Raw genomic sequence first — 17,966 nt, 5'->3', positions numbered from 1 at the left:
GTGCAGGACCAGGCAGTGTTCTGTTCTGTTGTGATTCAGAACTGACGTGATGGCACCTAACAGTGACATTTAACATGGAATCAGGTGTGTCCAACACAAAATAAAAGAAAATCCTCACTAGCAGACCAAGAAGCAACATCATTATAAATGGAAAAAAATACTGATGTTGGCAAGGATTTCATTTTGCTTGGATCCACAATCAACAACCATGGAAGCAGCAGTCAAGAAATCAAACAACCTATTGCATTGGGCAAATCTGTTGCAAAAGACCTCCTTAAAGTGTTCAAAAGCAAAGATATCACTTTGAAGACAAACCCAAGTCATGATATTTTCAGTTGCCTCTTATGTATGTGAAAGATGTACAATGAATAAAGAAGACCACATAAGAACTGAGGCATTTGTATTATAGTGGTGGTGAAGAATATTGGATATTTGATGGATGACTAGATTAATAAATATCTCTTGGAAGAAGTACATTCAAAATCTTCCTTAAAAGGAAAAATGGTGGAATTTCATTTTATGTACTTCAGACATGTTATCAGGAGACACCAGTCCTTGGAGAAGCACATTATGATTGTATAAGCAGAGGGTCAATGAAAAAAAGGAAGACAGTGAGCCAAACTGGTACACTGGCTGCAACAGTGAGTTCAAACAGAGCAATGATTGTGCAGATGATGCAGAACCAGGCAATGGTTTCTTCTGTTGTACATCGGGCCTCTATGAATTGGAACCAACTCCATGGCACCTATCAACATGTTTAGCATTGTTCATGTGACTCATGAACCCACTGTGTGCCTATACACATGTGTACATTTGTGTCTGTGTGTGTCCCTGTTTATGTGTTGTATGTGTGTGCTTGTGTTTGGGTGTGCCTGTGCATACCCATATCTTGTTATTGCCTTATTAGGTAAGCAGGGGTGTGAAAAAACTCCCTCAAGTTTTCAAAGAGACCAGTTTGATAAGAGGGTCTGTTTTCTTAGTCTTGTGCTTCCCCACGCATGTACACATTGTTCTGCGAAGGTTATAACCTAAGAAACTGCCACTAGCCTCTAAGTTTTGCCAACTCATGCCTTTTCCCCACCCCTCAGAGTGTCCCTCAGGGCTGTGACTCAACTCTATTGAAAGGTGTTTGAACAAAGAGCACCTTCATTTTACCAGGGGAACATTTTGTTAGGGAAAGTCTAGCGGGCCTGCTCTTTGTTCTCCTTTATATTTCATTCTCGCCTCTGAGAAAAGAGGCTGCTTGTTTCTCAAGTGGCCCCAGAAAGGAAGTTGTAAAAGAAAGGACAAATTGAAATTGGAAACAGCAAAAAGGAAGGAGGGAAAGGCAGTGTTTCTAGGCTAGGCATTGTGTAAATAAGCAAGAGCTTTTCTCTGCCTCTTGTAGAGATGGCCAGGAGCACAGCAAAAAGAACAGGAAGGCAGCCCCTGGTGGCATGAAAATACAGGCAGAGGAGGGGTGGGGTGGGGTGGATTTCCAGTAAATGGTCTTCGTGACTGTCTCCCTGGTTTACCATTGTTTAAGACAATAATCATCACAGTCAAATCAAATCTTGCCATCTCCATTTACAAGTGTTTTCCAAAATATTAACTCAAGCAAACAAACAAAATTCAGGCTTATGTTGGGACAGACACAAACCCCAGAGTGTCCTGGCATTGATCCAGCATGTCCTTTAAACATGGATTTGCCCACATATCCACCAAGCATCAGGAGGGCTTTTTTCTTTAGGAATTTATTTTTTTAATACTGGCTCTACGATCACCCAGAGACATTGCCAACCAAATGGCAATGTGCGCATTGCTTATAATCAGCCTGCAATGCTACACGCTAAATAAGTTTTAACCCTTTGAGATTTGGGCAATCCTGGAATGCAGACTTGTGCCCGTCCTGTCTTTACTGGTGAGACTGGTGATGGGCATTGGGTGGAAATTTGCCTTACATGAAACCTATCAGGACTATCCAATCTTAGATACATACCTCTGAAAAGAGCAGGCTGTATTTGGCCTGGAATTGGAGAATCAATCAACAAATATTCATCAAATGCCCACAAATGTGCCAAACACATTTAAGGAAATGGGAATATAGAAATGAATTAAGGCAAGCAGACAAGCAAATAGAACAGCAGGTCTTGTAACCAGGCTGTCAGATTTCAAATCGTCTTCGGCCTTTCCTAAACCAACTGGCTCTGCCCATACTTTCCTCAGTGTCGTCATTTGTATAAAGGAAATAATAATAGTAACTATGTATTTGAGAATTACTATGGGATAGTGTGTGGGATTGGTTGAAATCATATTTGCAAAGTGCTTGCATGGTGTTTGACACACTATATATACCCAACCATTAGTAATATTATTGGCAGCTGGGTGACACAAACAGTTAAGTACTGAACTGCTAGATGAAAGGTTAGCAGTTCTAACCCACACAGAGGCACCTTGAAAGAAAGACCTGGCAATCGGCTTCCTAATGGTCACAATCTTGGAAACTCGGTGGAGCAGTTCTGCTCCGCACACATGGGATTGCCATGGGTCAGAATCAGCTGGCTGGCAGCTAACAGCGCTAGTGCTCTCACTGCTGTTGGTGTTATTTGTGGTGCAATCAATGTGCCGTGATAGACGCTGTTGTTCTCAAGTGCCGTCCGTTCAGTTCTGATTTTTATTATCCATGTATAGGATCTCCATGAACGGGCTGGTGGGTTTGAGCAGCCAACTTTGCAGTTAGGATAGTCCAGGGCTTACCCTACAACACCACACCACAACTCCATAATAAAGGTTACTGTTGTTAAGTGTCGTCAAGTTGATTCCAACTCATAGCGACTCTGTATAGGGTTTCCGAGAAGGGGCCGGTGGGTTTAAACCACCAACCTTGAGGTTCAAACTGGCCCTTTGGTTCAGTGCATGATCCTGCAGCTCCACACAGATAGAGGTATATTCACATAATGCTGGTTAAGCACCTAACTCAGGGGCTTAAAGGACTTCCAGGAGGTGATGCTTGAAATCTGCTTCAAATGACAAGTAGCAGATAGCCAGACACAGCCTCGGGGTGGGGCAAGACATACCAGACAGAGACTAGACAATGCAAAGAGACCACAGTGGGAGAGAGAACATGCCTAGTGAGCATGCCGAAGACAGGGAATGGAAGGAAATGAACCATTATTGAGTCCAGATCAGTTTCTGAAAACTGCATAATTTAAGAGATGATTCTATATGCCTTACCTTCAACATGTCTGCTCCTAGTGTTCTTTATGAAGAGGCAGTAAGAGAAGAAAAAGTCAAATGTATCTTATTCTAAGTGCATAAGTAATTTCATTATAAGGATCAGCACAAAAGTTGTTCCCATCAGGCAGAGGCTAAAGACATCCCAAATGTCCACCTTTCTCAAATTACTGTGCTACTCCATCATCTCTGACATCAACTACCCCTACACTCAGAACTCTCCCTCCTGTCTTTGAGTTTCCCCAATTCACTATAATATCTCACAGACATTATGAACCATCCAAAATGTGACTCACACAGTTGTGAAACTGGTAAGTTCCAAATATTTGCGTCAGGTATTAGGCTTCTCCTGACTCGAATGTTGCAGAGGTTGATGAACCCAAATCAGCAGGTTTGATAACAGGCTCCTGGCTCAGAAGACTTCAGAACTTGGTCAGTTGATAGACAGACTGCAGACTTAGGAACCAGAGGTCAGATGGTGATGAGGCAGATGCAGGACTCGAGCAAGAAAGGGAACTTTATCAGAGCATTCATATACATATTGAATGCAAACTAGACCCTCAAAGAAACTCCTCTTACTTGAGCAAGGAGGTATAAGGGTATGACTTGAATAAGGGTGGTAAAGGTGGTAACATAAGTCACACAATGACTCAGATATATCCCACCCTAATCTTGCTTCATCAACACAGTAGATTCACTACCAAATGGTCTCATAATCACAGGCATGTTGTTGTTGTTAAGTGCAATCCAGTTGGTTCCTAATCATAGCAATCCTGTAATAAGTTTGAACCACCAACCTTGTGGTTAGCAGTCCAGTGCTTAGCCTACAGCATCACAGGCATAAGGACTAGAATTTATAATACATCACAAAATGAAGAATAATTACATTAGATCACACAATGGAGGATAATTATATCAGATCACACAATGGAAGATGACTACATCGTATATAACTGCCAAATTACATCAATACATAACTGCCAAAATCATGGCCTAGCCAAACCGACACAGCCTTAACCATCACAGGTTCCATACAACTTATGTGCATTAGCAACAAGCTGTCAAATCCTCTTGCTGGGCCACAAGCAACTTATTTGCATAGTCACATCCAATCATTGTGTGAGAGTCAAAAAACTATAGCTAAAAGAACCATATTAAGTAATTCACTGAAAACACAAGGTAAGAAGAGAATCCAAAATGTCATTTATTCCCCCTTACCTAAAAAGTCTTTCTTACTGGCTCAGTGAGACCTGCCCAAAGGGAAGGATAGATTGGCCAGCTTCTCAGAGGCATAAACCAATGACATTCTGGCCTACCAACCTTGGAAACCATCAAAAGCTTGTCATCAGAGAAATTTACCTGGCTTGAGAAAGAAAGTGGGAGATCTTCTCTGTCTATAGCACTTTATGATACCTTCTTAACAATTTCCCAAGTAACAGTTTCCCAAAGAAGTGCTTGACTTTCAGAAGTATACATAATGTCCTTGTAAATATGGCAGAAAAGTTAAAAAAAAAAAAAAAAATGTAGCTTCATCCTGTGATAATGAAAAATTAAAAAAGAAAAAACAAGCCAAAACCACACACACACACACAAATAAGCTCCCTAAAATTATTACAACCTGATAAGAAGCCCATATGGTATTGGCCTAGAAGAACCATCTGTGGCCTTGAACATTCTCTTCAGAGGAAGGTCTATTTATTTAAAAAAAAAAAAATAGAAAGAAAGAATGTGTGGACCCAATAATGTCCTTTCTGAGATGGAAAATATTACATTGGCTAAAATTGAATTTCACCCGTCTGGTTGGCTGACAAGATGGTAAATGACAAGTATTCTTAATTCTGTTAGCCATAGCCCGAAGATATATAAAGAAGCTTCTGGAACTATAATTGCTGGACCTATGCCATCTGATATGTTGGCATCCAATGAGGTACATCACATAGTTATCCAAGAAATGAAAGAGGCAACATCAATTGTCAGATAAAGAATTGAAAGTCAGAGATAGTCGCTGACAGTTTGTCATCTAGTTCTAATCCCCTAGAGATCCCTGCTGAAATCCCCTTAAAGAAATAGTAACTGAGGAGTTTAATCTGTTCCCATTTCTTGTCCTCATCACAAAATTATTTCCTGTCTTTAATACTTGTCACCTAAGGATCTGAAGGTGATATGCCTGTCAGGGGAATGGGGAGCTTTGGTTGAATTACCGATCCATATTTAGTAATTTCCTTACTCCTCTGACATGTTGTTGGTGTTGTTGTTAAGTGACATCAAGTTGGTTCAATCTCAGAGTGACCCTGAACAGGGTTCTTGAGGCGCAGCTGGTAGGTTGGAATCCCTAACTCTGTGGTTAGCAATCTAGTACTTACAGCACTACACCAGGACTTCCCTTAGATGTAATTTACATGGTTTTTAAAAAGTATTCATAGATCATGGCCTTCTAAGGATTTCATCTATACCCTCCAGTTACCTAAACCAGCGCTGCCCTGGAATCTACCCAGCGTTTAACGGGGTAAAGGATAAATCAGGACAGTGAAAATAGGAGAGAGTGATGGGGTCTCTGTGGTTTTTGAGACCCCCTTTTCCAAGAAACAGCTTAAATTCCACCTGTGGCTAGTCGTGTTGCAAATAGAAAGGGAGCACAGCTAACGCTGCTCATGGTTTCTCAGCCTCCAGGGTGAAGGCTGCATTCTCAACACAAGTATGTGTCTGTGCTTTCCACTAAGAAGTTCTGGTGGCACAATGGTTAAGTGTTTGTCTGCTAACTGCAAGGTCAGTGGTTTAAATACACCAACCTCTCCACAAGAGAAAAGACCTAAGGATCTGCTCCCATAAAGAGTCCAGCCTGGAAAGCCCTACTGGGCAGTTCTTCCCTGTTATCAAGAGTCCTGATGTGACACTGGACTGCAAACCACAAGGTCAGAGGTTCAAACCCACCAGCCACTCTCAGAAACCTGATACAAGTTCGTTATGAGTCCGAACCAACATGACGGCACTTAACAACAACAACCCTGTCATACAAGTCTACTACAAGTCAGAGTTGACTCAACAGCATACAACATGCTTTCCACTACCACTGAAACTGCCTCCTCTCTCCAAGATTTTCACTAATGGGACAGGAGTTCCATCATAGGCTGTTTCAAGAACAACAAAAACTTCCTCTTATTTCAGTCCATTTTATAAGTGTGCTAAAATGCTTATTTAGCACACTTGGTGTGGCGCTGTCAAGATGAGCATTGGACTGCAAGGTTTGTTTGTAGTTCAAACAGACCTGCGGTCCAGTGCTTATCCTACAATGCCACACCAGGACTCCATGCAGATAATGTGGGTGTACTTTTATCGATGATACCATCTATTACTCAAAATAATGGAATCAAATTGTGTACTGAAAGTAGGAGTGTGCCTCTAATAAGCCAGGAAATCCATTAGGTAATACTCTTTGAAAATGAATTACTTAAATTACCTAATGTCTATATCCATACATCACAATCTTTTAAAAAGAGAACATACTGAAATTATATTCATTTTATCCAATTTCTATCTCTATAGGATCACTTTCATGTACCCCCTTTAACATGAAACTGTGAATCCTGCTCAAAAAAGCCAATTTATAATTTATACTTGGTGACAAATAATTAAACTCATTTGATATTAATTTCCTAATACAATTTTTTTTACGTATCACTCTCCATTGGCCTGTTCAGAATGGATTTTTCCTCATTCTCTCTGATTTCCTACCTTCCTCCACAGCAATCAGCATGACCGTTTCTAGATGCCAATAGTACCTTTGGCAAAATGACAAATTTAAAAATTTAATCAACCAAAGAGAGTTCATTTTCTCAATGCTGGAGATGAAATATGTTTCAGTGTATACTATTCCACTCATCAAGTTGCATTGTTGCCATGTCCTTGTATAAAACCTCTTTTGTACTAAAGAGAAAATTGAAGCTAGTATCTGCTTTAATGCCTTTTGCCAGTCAAGATTCATGCTTAAGACCCTTTCAGAGCTTGTATATCATTATTCTTTATCTTGATAAACATGGGTTTTTGCAGTTTCTATCAATCACTCAATTGCTGCAACTTATTTTGAGGATTATTAATGATTCATCAGGGCACTCTTCTGTGAAACTGCTAGTTTGTAAATGGCATTGCATTGCAGTGATTGCACTACATAAGGAATCGAACTCTTCCTCCTCCCTTGCTTTTGTATCCTTGGGAAACACACCTCCAAATTTTACTTAGGAATTCAGTTAAGAAAATAAGTAACAATTCAGAGATGTCCCTTTATGGAAATTTGGGGACATGTTTAGTTTACTTAATATTGGTGGACTCTTTAAACTCCTAGAAAATTATAAAGCCTTTCTGTGCTGATTCTCTAGCTATATTCTGTAGCTACAATTTTTCTCTAAAATTCTCAGACGTATTCCAAACCATTCGTCAAACTCAGACATCATCTCTTACATATCTAACATAGCATGAAATGATTGTGGAATGTGCCTTTCTATTTCTGGTAGCTTGAGCTGAACTATCTTTGGAGCTCATAGATGTTTTTCAGTTTAATATCATGCTTATTTTCATTTTCAAAAGCCTCATTCAGTCTCCATGTCTGCTTCCACAGATGCATTGCTCAGTGTGACATAAATATAAATCGTAAATTGAGCTAATTAATAGACAGCTTCAGAGGAAGTGTCTTAGTGACCCAGCGCTACTATAACAGAAATGCTGCAAGTGGAAGACTTTATCTTCTCACAGTCTAGGAAGCTGGAAGTTGGCATTTAGGGTATCCACTCCAGAGAAAGGCTGTCTCTCTCTTTCAGCTCTGGGGCAAGGTCCTGGTATTTTCTGTTTCTGTTTCCTGGTTCTAGGAGATCTCCATGGGTCTTGGAGTCCATCTTCCCCATCTCTGCTCTGCTCCCTTGTTTAATCTCAGCTATGGTGTAGCACTGTGGGTTAATGTGCCAGAAGGCAAAGCCGTTTGAACTGCAAGGTCAGCATTTCAAGCTCACCAGCTGCTCCTCGGAAAGCCTGTACAGGGTTACTATGGGTTGGAATCAATTCCATGGCTCGGCACTTAACAACAACATATCTCAAAAGACATTGACTCAAAATACACCCTACACTAATTCTACCTCATCAACATTGCAAAGACAATCCATTCCCAAATGGAAGTCAGAGGTTAGGATTTACAACACATATTTGGGGGGAGAGGGGACTGGGGACATAATTCAATCCATAACAGGGAATCAGTTGAATTTTCCCAATATATTTTCCCATACCCTCATCTTGGTCAAGTGAAAGACTTACTAAGTTTGGAATGTCCATGATTTATTTAGTCACATATACTTTGTTTGGTTATTTACACAGTAAAATGATTTTATTTGTTGCCCAGAAAATGAACCAAACTGTCTTCAACAAAAAAATTATTTCTACCAAACCATTTCCATAATCCTGTTTCTTTCATTTTCCTGATATGTATTTCTGCTTTGAGTCTATTTATATGCTATGCTTTAACCTGTAGGGACCAAAGATTCAGTCATGTTGGAGGAAAATACTTTTCAGTTCATTGGTGCTGTCTATATTTGGGGAATATCAAATTCATACTAAATCTCAATAAATAATTTCAAAAACTCAAACAGACCATTTTTTCAATAATATTTGAATAAGTGCTTAACCCCTGAGCAATAAATAATCAGGTATTCAGTAGAGCCAAGCCGTCTTTAACATTGACTCCTAATATTTGTAATAAATTCTTCATCTATGACCAAATAGGAGTGCTGGTATAGCACTGTGGGTTAATGCACTGGTCTGCAAAATCTTTGGCTCAAGCATACCAGCCACTTCTCAGAAACCCTATACAGGGTCTCTGTGAGTCAGAAGTGACTCAATGGCACTTAACAACAACAACGATGCCCAGATATATTCATTTGCTTTAGCTCTATTACTACTTTTATGTAGTACATCTACTTTGAAATTTTGTTTTCTGCAAGATGTCTCTTGAACACAAATATTTGGTAATTACTTATCCATTCAACAAACATTTACTAAGAAGAAATGAGAGTTCTTTCAACCCCTGTGTGCAAATGGACCTCTCTTCAGTACAAAGAGACATATGAATATATGCAAACAAGAAAGAACAGCCCTTTGACTGAAAGTCATATGCCACAAAGTCTCTACAAGCATAATAATGAAACAAAGAGAAAGTCAGTCTTCGGTTCTAGTTATAAAGAACGGCATTTGTAAGTGGCCCGTGTTGAGTTAAACATTCATAGATATTCTAGGAAGAAGGAACCATATGAACAAAGGTAGAGGGATCATGAAAAACATCAGAGGTCCTGAAAGGAGCAAGTTGCTCACCACAATTGGGCCGTAGGTGTGAGTGGTCATGGCAGCGATGGTGGCAGCAACGGGTTAATGCACTGCACTACAAATAACAATGAAGAATGAAGATGCAGTCAGCAAGAGATAAGACTAATGTGAATTGTTGTTGGTGGTAAGTGCTGTAGAGTGGATTCCAACTCATATGGACACTGTACAGAGTTTCCAAGGAGTGACTGGTTTGAACCACTGACCTTGCAGTTCAAACAGACCTTGAAGTCAAATCCTATGGCAACACACCAGCACTCCTAATGTGTATATATAATGTGTATAGGAATTCCAAGAAGCAGCTGGTAGGTTTGAACTACCAACTTTGTGGTTAGCAGTCTAGTATCATTCCTACATCACCACACCCCTACCAGGACTCCATATATATGTGGTGGTATCGTTGGCTATGCGCCACCAAGTAGGTTCCTATTCATAGCAACCCTGCATAGGGTTTCCAAGGCTATAAATCTTTATGGGAGCAGAAAGCCTCTTCTTTCTCCATGGAATGACTGGTAGTGTCAAACTTGAGGTTATCAGCCTGACTTGTAACCACTATGCTACCAGAGCTCCTTACCGGCGTTGAACATTCATAGTTCATATATGGCCTGGTAAGAATTTTTTTTTTTTAACTTTATACTGTAGGTAATAGAGGCTGCCTGGAAGGCTGCATAAATAATTTCATGGGGAATAAGAGAGAGGGAAGGAAGAAGAAATAGGGCCAGCATCAGGAACGCCCATAAAGAAATGATTGCAGTACCCATTTGACCTAGCCTTGATGGCTTGATAATCAGAACTCGACTAAAGGAAGATAAAAAAAAAAAAAAAAAAAAAAGACACTTTTTGATAAAGGCAACGAGGGTAAATTACTACAATTTGATAAGCTTGACCTACACTCATGGAGGTAGTAACTCTAAATACCAACAGAGAGGGAAGGAGTCTTCACATCAAGTATCAATGCTATCCCCTCTGTACACAGGGTAGATAGGGACAGGCAACTTAGACTCTGGCTACCTAAAACGAGGGGCGATAAAGGCACGAAGTGACTGGCTTATAAGGTTTCAAGAGGGAGTTTAGTTGAAGAGTGTGTGGGGGAGGATAGAGTCCCCACTGAATAGTTTCACCTTGTCTGCATGGGTCTGGTTAAAAGAAATGGAGATAAGATTCTTATGATGCAATAGTGAGTAATTGTTATCATGACTAATTGAGACTATCACAATTGTAACTGTAGAAGTTTTGTAACAAAAATGGGGAAGGAGTTCATCTTATAGTCCAGAAACAAAGGACTCTAGGACCATCAAGGGAGAAGAGCATAAGCAGAATGCAAGACCTTATTCAGAGACGCAGTGACACCAGAGATGGAGTCAGAGATCGGGACATGAAGAGAAGGAGCAGCTGAGGACTCTAGATTCATGGGAAGAGAGGGACTAAGAGCTGGTAGCCAGGAGGCAGATTTGCAGAATGTGCTTTAAAAAAAAAAAAAAAAAGCGCTAAAATGAATTGAGAGAAATACTGTTAACTGATGGTACATGGAGGGGATTATAATCATTGTAATGAAACAAGGTGTATGATTTGTTGAATGTAAAACCGATGATCTGTCCAGTAAACATTCACTCAATTCACAATAAAAACCTTAAAAAAAAAAAAAGAAAGAAAGAAACAATCGCAGTAGTTGAGATGCTGTTTTTACTGACAGCTGTCATCCAGTTGGTCCCTAATTCAGGTTTTTTACTGACTGACTTTCAGAAGTAAACCAGCCTGGTCTTTCTTCCTAGTCTGTCTTAGTCTGGAAACTCTATTGAAACCTCTTCAGCATCATAGCAACATGCAAGCCTCCACAAACAGATGTGTGGTGGCCAGGAATCAAACCAGGAATTCTACCATATGGATGAGAGGTCTGCTACTGGACCTCCACTGCCTTCTGGGTAAGGTGCTAAAGGCTATGACAGTGAGGAGAAAGACAAACAAGCAACAGGAGAAAGAAGCCCCATTGTGGAGCACTTTCCACATTCTGACATACTATGTATCTGATTTACTTTTGCTCTGCTGCCCCTCTTCCCCCCACTATTATGTAAGCCTCTGACTGCAGAAGTATTTTGTCCGTTTAGTGTACTACTCTATTATCCCTGGCAAATACACAGTGCCTGACACAAATGAGATGGTGCCTAAATACATGTTCTATGAATCAACTGCATTTGTGGCATCATGGGTGTTGTTGCTGTGAGTTGATGTCCAGTTGCTTCTGACTCATAGTGACCCTATGTACAGCAGAATGAAACACTGCCTGGTCCTGTACCATCTTTACACTTGTTGTTGCATTTGAAACCATTGCTGTTGCCTCTGTGTCCTTCCATCTCATTGGGGGCTCTTCCTCTTTTTCGCTTACCCTCCACTTTACCAAGCACGATGTCCTTCTCCAGGAATTCCTAATAATATGTCTGGAATATGAGAGACAAAGTCTCACCATCCTGGCTTCTAAGGAGTATTCTGGCTGCACTTCTTGCAACACAGATTTGTAGGAAAACTTGGGAAAGAACTTAGATTATTACAAAGTCCCCATTTGCTGTGCCCTTTGAGACTACAGGGCTTCCTGAAACAATTGCTTTAAGGTACTCTTTACACTCTGAACCCATAAACTTCCCTTTTAGTGAAACACTAGAATGGTACACAAAATAAAGGGTATTACCCATGAGTGCACGGCTCCATTGAAAAATAATATGAAACCAAAAGTTCAGCAATTGCTTTAAAGCAAAGAAGCGAAGAAATGGGGAGGGAAGGCACGCAGGAGAACTACAATATTAGCAAGAATATCATAAAAATGCAGTTCATGAGAATGTTGACACATTGTGAAAATATATCTAACATCACTGTCACTTTGACCCTGTTCTTTCTCCAGTGGGCCTAATTTCTTTCCCAATGCAGAGACCCCTTCTTAATTCAAAGGAAAAGTTGCCTCTCATGCCCCAACTCACTTATGTGGGGCACCAATGACTGCTTGGTTAATGTCATGGTTGTATAGAAACAGATTTCTGTGCAAAACTAATGGAGTTGGAGACTCCCTTTCACCACAATAGCCCTCCCCAGACATCACAGCTGTTGCCCATGAGCCTAAGATAAATTTTGTTTAGCTCTCTGTATTTACTTTTTTTTTTTTTTTTTTTTTTTTAAGGAGCTCTGGTAGCATAGTGTTTATGAACTGGGGTGTGGACCACAAGGTCACCAGTTTAGAAACTACCAGCTGTTACACAGGAGAAAGATGAGGCTTTCTGTTCCCATAAAGATTTACAGGGTTGCTATGAGTTGGAACCAACTCCACGGCACGTAACAACATTTACTTTTTTTTTTTTTTTTTTTAGTTCAAATACATGTAGAAGCATTTTAGTTTGCATCCTTTGCCTTACACTTTTCCCAGGCTCTGACCTCAGGGTATATATAATTCAGGATATATAATTCAAAATATGAAAGAGTTAGGTAGCCCACAAATCAAGTGCATCTTCTTCCCTTTCTGTACTTGTTCTCAACATTTAAGATACAAGAAAATAAGAGCTATCCTTTTGATTCATAACATGACCTTAGGCAAGTTACTTTGTACCTAGGAAGTGGACTAGAAGATTTCTAAGGAGACTGGCAATTTAGCAGTCTCTGATCCCATTATCTTTTCTCCCCCACCATACTAGCAAAACTTCAAATAATATACTCCCAAATCTTGTAACACTGCTTCCTATGTAGCTGGAAATAAAAGTGAATCCTTGATTGAATAGCAATATGTCTACCGTGATCCTACCTGTGTGCTCATCAAAGATTCCTCCACGAAACATAAGTACAGGCTTTAGTGATCAATAGTTTATACAGACAGATAGCATTTTTCATGACTCTTTTTTAACATTGGGGAATTGTAAAGCTATGAGGGAAATTCGTCAATGTCATAAAAGTAGAGATTATTCCCAATGGTTAGATCCTGATAGCAGTTCCAATTGTAGTAACACATTCTTCTGGAATGAGTGTCCCAGTTCCCTTTGTCTCTTGTCAACAGTCAAATCACCAATATGTATCAGTTCTCCACTCCTATTATCTCACTTTCCTCCCCATTATTCTTTCCCAAAGATACTTTATCTCCTAGATTACCAAATTAAAAATAAAAGATGTTATGTATTGTCTGTCTCTTCTTCTTACAAACTGAGTATGCTGCTAAGTTAGAATTTAAGGAGGTTCAAAGGTAATCAACCATCAACACTCATGGAAGCAGCAGTCAAGAAATCAAACGACGTATTGCATTAGGTAAATCTGCTGCACAAGACCTTTTTAAAGTGTTGACGAGCAAAGGTGTCAGCTTGAGGACTAAGGTGCGCCTGACCCAGGCTAGGGTATGTTTAATAACCTCATATGCATGTGAAAGCTGGACAGTGAATAAGGAAAACGCTAGAAGAATTGATGCTTTTAGTTATGGTGTTGGAGGAGAATATTGAAAGTGCCATGGGCTGCCAAAAGAACCTGCAGATCTGTGTTGGAAGAAGTATAGCCAGAGTGCTCCTTGGAGGCCAAGATGGCCAAACTTCATCTCTCATTCTTCAGACATATTGTCAGGAGAGACCAGTCGCTGGAGAAGGATATCATGTTTGGTAAGGTGGAGCATGAGAGAAAAAGAGGCAGACCCCCAATGAGATGGATTGACAAAGTGGCAGCATCAATGGGCTCAAGCATGACAACAATTGTGAGGTTGGCCCAGGACCAGGCAGTGTTTCATTCTGTTGTGCATAGGGTAGCTATGAGTTGGTACTGACTTGATGGCACCTAATAACAACAACAAAGGGTAATAGAGGACAGAAGGGTCTGGAGGGATCATAATATTGAAACCCTTGGATAACTATTGCTGACCGAGTGTGGTGGTGGTGGTGTTATGTGCCATCAAGTTGGTTCTAAATCAGAACAACCTTGTGTAGGGCTTCCAAGGAGCAGCTGGGGAGTTTGAACAGCTGACCTTGTGGTTCAAATCGACCTTGCGGTCCAGTGCTCACCCTACAGCACCACACCGGGATGGTGGCTTTATTGCAGACATGTGTACATGGTCACATACACATGGTGGAGCCATGGAGTGAAGAGCATACTAACCAGCTATTCTTAGACAATTCTTTCTCAATTCAGTTTATATTAAGACTTCCAACATTTTGTAAATCCAGAAATTCATAATTTCTAGCAGAGGACACAGTTCTTGGTCTCTAATTTTTCCTTATTATAATCATATTCAATGCAATTAGGAAAGGTGGTCTTTGTTCCCAGGTTCAATGAACTACAGAGCAAAAGCACTTTTATTAGGTTCCTACTAGGAGTCCTGCTGTGGCACTGTAGGATAAGCAAGATTGTTTGAACTGCAAGGTCGTTGGTTCAAACTCACCAGCCGCTCCTCGGAAATATTATGCAGGATCACTATGAGTTGAAACTGACTCGACAGCACTTAAACAACATGTGATTACCCTATGGTTAAGAATCTGTCTTATAGATGTGAAAGCAGTTTATGTATAGATGTGGTCTCGTTAATTTAGTTCCTCTTGGGGGAAGAATGCATTGCTAATAATGGTCACCTTGTCTCAACTTGCAGATCACAGTTTTTCGGATGGGATCAGAAGGACATCAGGACATTGATTTAGCTATCCTGACAGCTTTACTCAAAGGTAAAAAAGTTTCTGTGTCCAGAGTGGAAAAATGATTTAAATGCATTTATACAACGATCTTACTGAGATGGTGGATATGATCTTAACAGCATGAAACATCCAAGCATTGAAAAAAATAAAGATATCTCCTCTAAGACACTGTCAATGCTATTAAATTCTCCTACAATAGACGTGTTACAGTATGACTCAATTTTATAGGGTTTAAATATACAACTATTCAATTTATATTCATTGAATCATACAAACATAGTTAAAATAAAAGGTCGATGTAGCATGTAAGTCACTAAGTTATTTGAGGTTAATAATAATTACCCTATCTTTTGTTTTTACCTTTTCTTTGTAAATTGAGTGAAGGTTTACAGAGCAGATTGTCAGCTTTGCATTAACAAGTCATACTCTTCATTTCATCTCAATGATTATAGTCCCCTCGATGTAACATCAAGGAGCTCTGGTAGTGTAGTGGTTATGAATCGGGCTGAACCGCAAGGTCAGCAGTTTGAAACTACCAGTTGTTCCGCAGGAGAAAGAAGAGGCTTTCTGCTCCCATAAAGATTTACAGGCTTGGGAACCCTGTACAGGGTTGCTATGAGTCGGAACCAACTGCACGGCACATAACAACAACAACAACAACAATGTAAAATCACTTACCCCATTTCTTCCCTGTGTTTCTTGTTTACAATTCTCCTTTCCCAATCCTTCTGAATTTTGTCCTTGGGTAAATGTTTCCCTTTTGATCTCAAACGGTTGACAAGTCTATGGTGTGCATACCTCATTAGTGTTGTTGTGTCCCCTCCCCCCCATATACCTATTACTTGGTTGAAAATTGAGCTACCAGGGTGAGTTCAGTTCCAGACCTGAAGAGTGACCAAGGGCTATAGTCACAGGGTTCCACCAGTCTCTATCTGACTAGTAAGTCTGGTCTGTTTTAATGATTTTAAATTTTGCTCCACATTTCCGCACACACTATCCAGGACCTTCTGATGTGATCCCATCCAGAACAGTTTTCAGTGTTGGCCAGGCCAATCTAGTTTTCTAGTCTCAGGGCCATGGAGGCTGATGTTCACATGGTCCATAGTCCATTGAACGAATTGCTTCCAATTGTCATCAAGCTTCATCACTCTTCTTTCCTCCAGATAGAGTGAGACCAATAGTTGTACCTTAGATGGTCACTCATGAATTTTTGAGATCCCAGTTGCTACTCACCAAAGCAGGATGTAAAACATTGTCCTTGTGGACTATGTTATGCCAATTGACCAAGGTGGCCCCTGAGACTATGTTCCTTAGCCCCCAGGCCAAACAACTTAATTCCTCTAGGTGATTAGTAATGTCTAAGAAGTTTCGTAACTCTGCTCCCTGTATTCTTCACTACTTTTGGAGATATATATGCAGCAGAAGTAAACACCAATGTACAAATATCCCGCCATACCTACGTACTCCCTCCCACATCCATTCAGCCTGAGTGTCCATCTACTAGTTGTTGTTGTTGTGAAGTGCCATCGAGTCGATTCCAACCCATAGCGACACTGTATAGGGTTTCCAAGGAGCAGCTGGTAAGCTTGAACTGCCAACCTTGCAGTTCAAATGGCTTTGCAGTCTGGTGAATTAGTCCATAGTGCCACACCAGGACTACCATAATTGTAGGACTGTGTATATAACAGGATTTACTTCTCTTGCCTTTAACGCTCCCTTGTACTTTTCCCCATGTCTTCCCCTGCCACTATCATTTTTTGACAACCTCTCTCTTATTGTATATATTTCCTTCCCCTTCAGTCAAGTTAGCGTGAATCCTGATGTGGTGTTGTACAAGCTCTGGGCTGCTAACCACAGGGTAGGCAGTTCAAACCCACAAGCTGTTATTCAGTAACCCTATACAGTTCTGGTAGCATAGTGGTTATGAGTCGGTCAGCTAACCTCAAGGTAAACAGTTCGAAACTACCAGTGGTTCCACGGGAAAAAGATGAGGCTTTCTGCTCCTGTAAAGATTTACAGCCTTGGAAACCCTATACAGGATCGCTATGGGTCGGAACTGACTCAATGACACTTAACAACAACAACATACAGGGTCACTGTTAGTCAGAACTGACTTTGATACTTAACAACAACAACAACCCTGTAGTCAGTGAATTATACCCCCTTCCCTCCCATCCCTAGTAACCATCAAAGAATATTTCTTTTAGCGTACAAATTTTTCCTTGACTTTTTATAATAGTGATCTCAGACAATATTTATCCTTTTGTAATTGACTAATTTGACTCACCATAGTGACCTCTAGGCTTATCCATGTTGTGAGGTACTCAGTAGCTTCATCCTTATTCTTTAATGTCCAACAGTATTCCATTGTGTGTTTGTACCAAAGTTTGATTATCCAGTCTTCCACTGAAGGAAGTTTAGATTGTTTCATTTTTTGACATTGTGAATAATGCTGCTATGAAAAATGAAAGTGACAACTTAGCATACAGTAAGATATAAATATATATTATGTCTATGCAAATGTGTATATATGTCTATATGTGTGTATACACATACATACATGCTATAAGATACTTAAAAAACCATTGAAAGAAAGAAACAAAAAAACCCTTAGATTTCTATGCTTGTTTAGGAGCCTTGGTATGCTGTTATAGGATAAGCACTGGAGTGCTTATCAAAAGGTCGGCGCTTCAAACCCACCAACCGCTCCTTGGAAACCCTATACAGGATCACTACAAGTCAAAATCAACTTCACAGCAC

The 17,966-nt window shown here is 40.2% G+C and overlaps 1 protein-coding gene across 1 annotated transcript in view; it reads left to right on the top strand.

Moving 5' to 3' along the window:
- The window catches only part of TRPM3 (transient receptor potential cation channel, subfamily M, member 3), an 805,178-nt gene that overhangs the window by 585,336 nt on the left and 201,876 nt on the right, over window positions 1-17,966 (top strand). Inside the window, 1 exon segment of the mRNA XM_006834915.1 lies at window positions 15,164-15,236. Within this exon segment, the coding sequence (XP_006834978.1) occupies window positions 15,164-15,236 (73 nt within the window).

This window comes from Chrysochloris asiatica, unplaced genomic scaffold (assembly GCF_000296735.1).
Source record: "Chrysochloris asiatica unplaced genomic scaffold, ChrAsi1.0 scaffold00014, whole genome shotgun sequence".
NCBI classification, from domain to species: Eukaryota; Metazoa; Chordata; class Mammalia; order Afrosoricida; family Chrysochloridae; genus Chrysochloris; species Chrysochloris asiatica.
Note: the sequence above shows the minus strand (reverse complement) of the source record. Positions and strands in the feature narration are given on the sequence as shown.